General features: G+C 33.3%; 2 protein-coding genes across 2 annotated transcripts; both read left to right on the top strand.

The window, feature by feature from the left end:
• Positions 1-456: 456 nt before the first annotated feature.
• On the top strand, positions 457-1930 carry LOC123915161 (classical arabinogalactan protein 9-like). Its single transcript, XM_045966307.1, has 2 exons — positions 457-580; positions 1326-1930. Exons 1-2 carry the CDS (start codon positions 457-459, stop codon positions 1928-1930), a joined length of 729 nt encoding a protein of 242 aa, XP_045822263.1.
• Positions 1931-4458: 2528 nt separating this feature from the next.
• On the top strand, positions 4459-7779 carry LOC123912909 (4-coumarate--CoA ligase-like 1). The gene is made up of 6 exons (XM_045963501.1): positions 4459-4921; positions 5289-5870; positions 6273-6465; positions 6735-6880; positions 7085-7152; positions 7398-7779. Exons 1-6 carry the CDS (start codon positions 4499-4501, stop codon positions 7645-7647), a joined length of 1662 nt encoding a protein of 553 aa, XP_045819457.1. The 5' UTR covers positions 4459-4498; the 3' UTR covers positions 7648-7779.
• Positions 7780-9487: the final 1708 nt, after the last annotated feature.

Below are 9487 nucleotides of genomic sequence, written 5' to 3'. Positions count from 1 at the left end.
AAAAACGTTACTTTCAAACTAATCTTTACTTTAATTGCTATTTATTTTTAACTTTCGAAAACCCTCTCAAACAAACAAAGCGAATGCAAAGTCCTTTACTTTAATTTACTTTTACTGCATAAATTCCTAATCGAAACTGGTAGTTTTGTCACAATCCCTATGGAGAACGATAACTTATCACTTTATTACTTGATAGCGATTCTGTGCACTTGCAGAGCCACCATCAATAAGTAAGGTGGACTTAGAATTCTCATCATTATTATAATTGTTATCCGAAAATTTGTACTAGATATTCGAAAGCTACTCAGGGCTTCAAACTATTTATGTTATTCGAATAAAGGCAAGCTTCGAGCGATATAGCACAAGCTTCGAGTTATATGTCAAAGTCAAATTCGAGAAGATTGGACAAAGCGTGCCAAAAGAGGTGTTCCCACCAAAATTTAAGTCAAAGCGGGAATGGTTTCGCGACGTGGCCTCAACATGGGGAAGTTGAGATCATGGAAGACATCACAAGCCCGACCACTACAGAACAGTTATCGAAGATATTTCTCAAGCTCTATCAATAGAGGAATCTTAGAAGGTACTTAGAAGGTACGTGTGTGGGTACTTAGAAGATACTCATAGGGTATGAATACATGTATAAAAGTTGTTATCCACATAGATATGAGAATAAATACGAGTATTTTTTCAAACTACGGATATGATAATATGATAATAAGTACTATAGTACCATACTCATTGTCATCCCTACTAATATTCTTTATAATTCAATTTTTACTTATAAAAAAAATTAGATACCATTTAGGCCTCATGTAATAAAAATAAAAATCCCCAACATACAATATTATGCTTTCCCCAACCCGAAAGATCAATGAAAAATAACAATAAAATACTGTATTGAATTCAATAACATAAATCTAATCCAAACTTAGTACTACTATAGTTTAATTAATAATCTGTTTTTATCTCCCAATGGAGAATCCAAACAAAACATGTCAGATCGGTCCAATGACACCAAACAACAATCAACGGCTACTTTACTGGCCATAACATGTGAACCATCGCAACGGTCACATTTCAGTTTCCCTAACGCTCCCAAACTGCTATAAATTCCCAACACCAACGTTTCAACGTTTCTCAAAAGACACACTTTGCCACAAAACAAAACACGACCACTTAGATTTCCAACGTTGTTACTCACAAACACATTGTTTCATTTTTTCCTCGTACTTTCCAAATCCTCAAAATAACTTCAAAAATGAATAAGTTTTTTTCACTCTTCGTACTTTCTATGTTCTTCACAACTTTGATTTTGGTTCGTTCAGATAATGCTCCGGCTTCTTCCCCTAAGTCATCGGTTTCACAGCCGCCGGCGAAACCACCATCTTCGGTTTCTATTTCTCCGGCACAGTCTCCGGCAGTTTCTAAAACACCCCCTGCAAAGTCTCCAACTTTATCTCCGCCTTCACAAACTCCGTCGATTTCTCCATCTGGGTCTACACAACCGCCAGCAACAGCCCCACCGGCGAAGTCTCCGACCGTTCAGCCGCCGTCTTCAATTTCTCCGGCAATCAGTCCATCCCATAATGCATCTTCACCACCGGTTCAATCTCCGGCGACTCCTCCACCAACGGCAGCGGTGTCTCCGGTGAGTAGTCCTGTTGCGGCTCCATCGGTGACCGAGGGTCCGTCTGTTTCTTCTCCACCAGAGGCTTCTTCTCCAGGAATCTCTTCAAGTTCGGCTACCCCGGCAGATTCACCGGCGACACTTCCGTCAAGCAAATCACCGCCTGTTGGAACTGCACCGTCGAGTTCTTCGCCGGAGACTTCACCGGGTCCTATCGGTGATGATTCGGGTTCAATGTCAAATCTCAGGGCTCCAGTTATTTTGTGTGGTGCTGTTGCTTTTTGGGTCGCCTTATCTTTCTAAGGCGTTTTGCAATTTTATGTGATTTTTTTTTTTGTCTAGGCAATTCTTTTGAACTATTAGTATTAGTATCTGTTTTATTATCTTGATGGATAAATAATTTATTGTTAATTAGTTTAACATTTTAATTTAGTTAGTTATTGTTTTTAATTGAATCTGCAGAGGGTTCTATTGTAAACCCAAGAATTTTTCACTTCTATATTATTGATTTAAGATTAATTTACAAAAGTAGACGAATATGTTATCATAATCGTAAATTTTTATCGGATACATGTGTAAAATTGCTTTACAAATGGTCGATAGGTTGGCTATGACATGGATGAAATATATTCAAAGGCAAATACATTCTGGGGTAAAACATTGTTCAAATCTTCCTTGTTGTAACAAGTCATAATTCATAAAACATTTGTAAGTTATTCAATAACATGAACACATAAACAAAACAATACAATACATACATTCTGATAAAACAATTTTTACTCTCAAGGCTTTAATCAATCTTTTGTCTTTTTGACTTGCAAATGTTGTAATAGTGGTACATCAAACAAGCCATTTTTACTATATCAATTTCCACCCTTAATCAATGTATTAGGGATATCATAACTTATAAGGTTGGGAATACTTAGGACTTTGACTGATATATATGATATATCTTATGTTTGGAGGGAGGTATTTGGTTCAATTTCATAGGGGATGAGTGCTATTTTATTTACTCACTTGGCCCATAACACTGATTTCTGTGATTGGTTACTGCATTGGTTGCTTGCAATAGATATTTTGGCTCAACAATTATTCAGCATCACCTTATGGAAATTGTGGCATCAAAGATATGCTTGTGTTTTCAAAAGGGATGATTCCTTTCAAAAGGAAATTGTGGCAACAATAGTGGTGAAGTGGTATTACAAAACCTGCTGCTATTGCTATTTTAGCCTTGGATTGTTTAGAAATTCTTGCAAGGCTAGAGAATGCTAGTGTTAGATTTGTTAAATGAGATTGCAATGTTGTTTTGTTGCTTATAGCCTTGTTGGTTTGGCACTTTCTTTTTTGACTTATTGGCACTTTCTTGTGGATGTAAGTCTTGGGAAGGCAATGTTCCTGACCAAATTATGTCTTCTTTTTGTAAGGATTTCCTAGTTATCAATGAAAATCATTTCCTGTCAAAATAAAAAAAAATTAAGCATCTTGGTTGTATCTCAAAATTTCATTTCCATTTGATTATAGTTTAGCTAGAAGTTAATATTTTCTTCATTTACTTTGAATTTCATGTGACTCGTGTCCACGTGACGTCACCCCAAAGGCGTCACTGCAATTAAAATAAAACATATCTACTTTGGTCCTTTTCCTTTTGGCGTCGCATTAAGAGAAGCGAAGTGGAGACGAACAATGAGAAAGAATAATATGAATGGAGGAGAAAGAGTGAAAATGGTGAGAGCGGATGGCGTCAAAGCAAAGGTGAGAATCACAAAAGAATTTGTGAGATCGGAGGAGAAAAGAATTTAAGATTTTGATCATTAACTTTTGTTTATGAAAAAAATTCAGTTGAGAGAGGATAATTCATCTTATATCCTCTTCAATGTTTTAATTTCTTTTTATCATGTATATGTGTATGACTTTTTATATCTTGTAATTGTGTTGTTATGTTAGCATCTACAAAAAACATAAAATTCTTATTTCTTGTGAAAAATCAAAATGTGTCTTCACTAAAAAAAATAACAACCAAGGGACACTAAAAGAGTGTTAAACAGGAGGTCTAAGATTTGTCTTCTAAAAAGTAAAAACTATTAAGATAACATCTAACTTACTAACACAGACCTCCACTTTTCGTACAAATATTTTTAAGTCAAAATTTCTTATACAAGACACGAGTTCTTATCCATAAAAAAGAAAAAAAGAAGACACGAGTTCTTACACTAGTTGATTTTAATTTGAATTTGGAGTACACGCATAGAATGGATTTTGCAAACTTTATCCCAATTTTGAAAAAAATAAATCCAAACCGGGCTACAAATCTACTAAAAATTCAAAGTGCAACACATGTCACACACATATTTGTTACCATATTAAAAGTATAAACTTTTACCGTCATTTAGCAACGATTAATCTCTATTGGAAAATAAAAATTAGTGATTGAATATGAACATAAAAGTCCAAATCTCTTATCACTTTTATGATACACAAACATATCTTCTATATGACTATATTCTGGTGTTAGAATTGAAACAATAAACCTTTCATTGCATAAGCAATAGGCGTCACCTACATTTATTTGTTAATGAAGGAACATTCACCAAAATAGAGAAACCGTTTACCTATTTGATTCATTAGTTGGATAAGAATAGCCAAATATTGTAGTTGGCCATTGTCAATTTCATGATTCAACAAATACTCACCAACAAAAACCACATGCATGTCAAATTTTCAATTTCACTTTACTTACAACTTTTCTAACTTCAAACCATACAAAAAGTATGACTAATGACTAAAAATGTCTATATAATAATCTCAAATCCTCAACTTCACTATTCAACTCCATCCTTTTATCAATTGCTTATCCACAAAAAACACTTAAACATGGGAACCTACATAGAAAATGTTGTAGATGAGCATGAACACATTTTCCATAGCCAATATTCGCCTGTTCCGGTTCCGGACAACGTGACATTGCCAGAATTTGTGCTTCAAAATGTTGAATTTTATGGTGATAAGGTTGCATTTGTCGATGCGGAGAGTGGAAAAGGGGTTACATATAGCGAGGTAGCGAGGGATATACATAGATTTTCAAAGGCTTTAAGATCTCTTGGTTTGAGAAAAGGAAGTGTTGTGATTGTTGTACTTCCAAATGTAGTTGAATATGCTATTGTTGCTTTAGGGATTATGGATTCTGGTGGTGTATTTTCAGGTGCAAATCCAGCTTCACATACTTCAGAAATTAAGAAACAAGCTGAATCTGCTGATGCCAAATTAATTATCACAAATAGTTCAACTCATGAAAAGGTAACTCCTTCTACATCATAAATCACATCTATTTTTAATGTTTGTTTTCACCACCAGTATCTGGCCCACTGGACTGTCTAATCTAGTTCAAGGGTCAGTTCTGACATCAAGTGGTTCCAGCCCCCTCCCGATCGCAGTAGCGGGGCATCGAACCGTGGTCCTCCCTACCAAATATATCATTTTTTTTTGTTTCTCATAGATTCCTCCAATTGTTATACGAGTACTATTTGACACAAAATATAGACACATCTTTTAACTAGGATTTGAACATTGATTTGTCACATTGATTTAAAAGTATTTTTACTTTTAATTACAATTGAACATGTTGAACTAGATTTTGAGACTTGTTGAATTGAAAATGGAACAGGTGAAAACTCTAGGACTACCTGTGATTGTCCTAGGAGATGAACTTGTTGAAGATGCTATGAATTGGAACAAACTTCTTGAAGCAGCAGACAAGGCAGGCGACGATTTAATGAAAGAACCAATTAACCAAAACGATCTTTGTGCCATGCCATTCTCCTCCGGCACAACAGGAATGTCAAAGGGTGTGATGCTTACACACAGAAATCTCGTCGCAAATCTTTGCTCTACACTCTTTAGTGTAGTGCCAGAAATGATTGGTCAAGTTACCACATTAGGGTTAATTCCATTTTTTCACATTTATGGCATCACTGGAATATGTTGTGCAACTATTAGAAACAAAGGGAAAGTTGTGGTTATGGGAAGATATGATTTGAAAATATTTTTGAAAGCTTTGATTACACACGAGGTCACATTTGCACCTATTGTTCCACCTATTATTCTTGGTTTGGTTAAAAATCCTATAGTTGATGAATTTGATCTTAGTAAGCTTAAGCTTCAAGCTATTATGACTGCTGCTGCACCACTTGCACCTGAAATACTTACTTCCTTTCAACATAAGTTCCCTGGTGTTGTTGTCCAAGAGGTTCTCACTTCATCCTTCTATAATATTAGTTCACTATAAATATTTTCTATTTTCATTGTTTTCTTTACTATTAGTTGCAATTTGTAAAGGAAATGATGGAAATTTTAAAAATACTTTTTCACCAATTTTGGCTGTCTGCAGTCACAATTTCACGCATTCATGTAGTCAGTACATCAGTAGTCACTGGATTGAGATCAAACCGTGCAAAAAGCAAGAAATTTTTTATTTTATTTAAAATCTAAAGTACCAAGCTTGAAATATGGACCATTTCCAATCTCAATCCAACGACTACCAATATGTTGACCGTATAAATGTGTGAGATTGTTGACTGCACGCAATCCAAATCTACTACTTAGGTACTTATAGTATGTTTTTCTCAAGTGCAAGTTTATTATTATGCAGGCATATGGACTAACTGAGCATAGTTGCATCACACTTACATTTGCACAAAAAGGATTAGGAAGTACACATAAAAATTCAGTTGGTTTTATCCTTCCAAATTTGGAAGTCAAGTTTATTGATCCTGAGACAGGTAGATCCCTCCCAAGGAACACACCAGGGGAACTTTGTGTAAGAAGCCAATGTGTAATGCAAGGTAATGGAAAATGTAGATACAATATTCCTTATAAAACTATGTGTAACATGTCCATGTGAACATAGTTCAGTTGGTAGAGAGTAGGGACATTGCATGTAAAATGCAGGGACCGGGGTCCGAACTCTGGTACTCCCACTATTTCACTTTAAAAAGTGAAATTCTAGCCACTAGGCTACTTGACCCCCAAAATTAAAAAACTATGTGTAACATTATGTATAGTTATATCATAAATATAAATATGTAATATAAGTTATTTGTGTCTTTATTAGGTTACTATAAACAGGTGGATGAGACTGCTCAGACTATTGACAAGAATGGATGGCTTCATACTGGTGATATTGGATTCATAGATGATGAAGAAAATGTTTTTATTGTTGATCGAATTAAGGAGTTGATTAAATATAAAGGCTTTCAAGTAAGTTCTTGTTCCTATTTATGAACAAATTTGAACATCATGTAACATTCATGCATCACCTACACATAATATGTATTACTAATTTACCAAATAGATTATGAGCTTGAACTTGGTCATAAAATAACATGTATCTATAAGCCTAAGGAATCATATGAAAAAGTATATGCTAAAATTAATTTATGTCTTACTTTTTTATGAATACAGGTTGCTCCTGCAGAGTTAGAGGCTATTTTGCTGTCTCATTCTTCAGTTGAAGATGCAGCTGTTGTACCGTAAGTAACCGATCAATGTAATATAAGATTGAGTTTAATTTTGATACATTGTTAGTGTAAAAGGATTTACTGTCGACAAATTACAACCAATCATGTGACTTTAGAGATATTTAATTTTAAAGTCAAATATTTTTAATGATCTGACGATTATGATTGACCGTGTCAGATATATTTATACAAACGGTCTATATGAATTAAATCTTATAAGTTGCAATCTTATGTTGTTTTGTGCAATGATTATTCAGATTACCAGATGAAGAGGCAGGGGAAATTCCAGCTGCAAGTGTTGTTTTGAGCAAAGGTGCAAAAGAGACCGAAGAAGATATTATGAACTATGTTGCTTCTAATGCTGCTCATTACAAGAAAGTGAGAGTGGTTCACTTTGTTGAAGCTATACCAAAATCACCTTCGGGTAAAATAATGAGAAGGCTTATCAAAGAGAAGATGGTGGAAAAGATGAAGGAAAATTCTCTAACAAAACCCAACAATTATTAAAATTATTAGCATATAATGTAATGTGATTTGATGGTTCATATGTCACCATCTAGTTCATGAGTGTTAATTTGACATGTTATTTTAGTATATGTTTAAATTAGTGTTTGAGAATAAAATTTAATAATTATATTTGTGTCCTTATTGGTATGCTTGATTTGTTATCTTATGTTTTGTCAAACCATTGAGATTCAACTTAAATATCAAACAATTTGCACATCTCACTTATAATTATAGGCAAAAATGTGAAATTATACCTTAACGGTATGTCACTATCATGATAGCTGAATGTCGACGCCACAACAATAATGTTAATAGACCAACGACAACAATATTAATATTGTTGTCGGCTTATTGACCTTGTTGTTAGTGGCCTTTTGACCTTATTTACCTTTAACTTAGACGTTCTTCATATAAGTTATATCCGATCGACATTTTTTCACCAATGTGAGTAATTTCTTTGTTTTTTTTATAAGCTTGTTCCTTTTTGTAATTATCGATTTCATGCTGAATATTCCTTCCATCACAGTTTCATTCACTTACTACTAGGGATCTTCTGATTCTTCTGTCATCATGTGTTAAACAATATTTTAATTTTCTTCTTTAAAAGGTTTGCTTAATATATGTATCACATTTTTGTTTTTTTAAGTGAAGATATGATATTATAATTATTGGTAGGTTATGTGTAACTTAAGAAAAAATATAATACATGGAGTGAATCTCACTTGTGAAATTTATATAATATTAATACTCACACCCCCTTCTTTTTGGGTGAATTCTCCTTGACAATAGTCAATAACCCAATCTCTCTAACACACAAGATATTCCTAACTTAATCAACTAATTCTTCTTCATTTTTTGAATTTCTCCTTTTATTTTTTTAGATAAATAAAAATAAAACCAGAGACTAATCAACCACATTAAATTTCCTTTCTATCTTAACACGAGACTTTGGAATTGTTAAGAAGAAAGAACAACAAATCCCAAGTAAATGTAATGTAAAGCACAATCTAAGTCATGCTTTGCAACCAAACGATAAAGGAAAATGAATAAACCAAAATGAGAAGAAAATATTGTCGGTGGTATACATGTTCTAGCAACGTCACATGCATGCATGCATCTCCTACATTTTATGGTCTACACTCTGAAATAAACTCCTTAATTTGTAGGCTTAATTGCACTATATGTCTTTAATGTTATATACTCACAAAAATACAAAATAGTAATCTCTTTTTAAAATCAATTTTTTTTTGTCATACTACTTTTAAAATTGTTTCAATTTTATCCAATTCGGTGTTTTGTCTTAAAAATCATAAGTTTTGTTCAAAAGTTATACTTAGGGCCTCATTGGTTCGAGGTAGATGGAGAGGAGAGGGAGGGGAGGTGAGGAGGTAAACTTGACAAAACAAGATTTCTTTTTATTAAATCATTTTTTTTTAAAAAAAAATGTTTTTTATTCTTGAAAAAAAGAAACAAAATTTAAAAACAAATTTTTTTAAAATGTTCCCCCACAATTTAAAATGTTCGATGAATCTAAAATATTTCTTTTGCCAATTTAAAACTTTTTTTAACATTGTAAAAAAAACGTTTTTTTAACCAATCAAATCTCTCTGATAATTGAGATTTTTTGTTTAAGAATAAAAAACATTTTTTTTTTTTGAAAAAATGATTTAATAAAAAGAAATCTTTTTTTGTCAAGATTACCCCCCTCCCCTGCTCTCCATCTACCTCGAACCAATCGGGCCCTTAGAGTCCGTTTGAATTGACTTATTTTTGCGTTTATGCAAAATAACTTATGTAAATAAATAAGTTTTTATGTATTATTATAAGTTTTTCAAGATGT

Source organism: Trifolium pratense, linkage group LG3, assembly GCF_020283565.1.
Source record: "Trifolium pratense cultivar HEN17-A07 linkage group LG3, ARS_RC_1.1, whole genome shotgun sequence".
In the NCBI taxonomy this organism is placed as follows: domain Eukaryota; kingdom Viridiplantae; phylum Streptophyta; class Magnoliopsida; order Fabales; family Fabaceae; genus Trifolium; species Trifolium pratense.
The sequence above is the reverse complement of the archived record's forward strand: the minus strand, read 5'-3'. Positions and strand labels throughout refer to the sequence as shown.

Excerpts from the sequence above, each read along its gene's own strand:
- LOC123915161 (XM_045966307.1), top strand. The coding sequence starts at position 457 with ATGGTTTCGCGACGTGGCCTCAACATGGGGAAGTTGAGATCATGGAAG. Across the intron at positions 581-1,325 it reads CAATAGAGGAATCTTAGAAG|ATAATGCTCCGGCTTCTTCC; the intron begins GTACTTAGAAGG and ends TGGTTCGTTCAG.
- LOC123912909 (XM_045963501.1), top strand. The coding sequence starts at position 4,499 with ATGGGAACCTACATAGAAAATGTTGTAGATGAGCATGAACACATTTTC. Across the intron at positions 5,871-6,272 it reads CTGGTGTTGTTGTCCAAGAG|GCATATGGACTAACTGAGCA; the intron begins GTTCTCACTTCA and ends ATTATTATGCAG. Across the intron at positions 6,466-6,734 it reads AAGCCAATGTGTAATGCAAG|GTTACTATAAACAGGTGGAT; the intron begins GTAATGGAAAAT and ends TGTCTTTATTAG.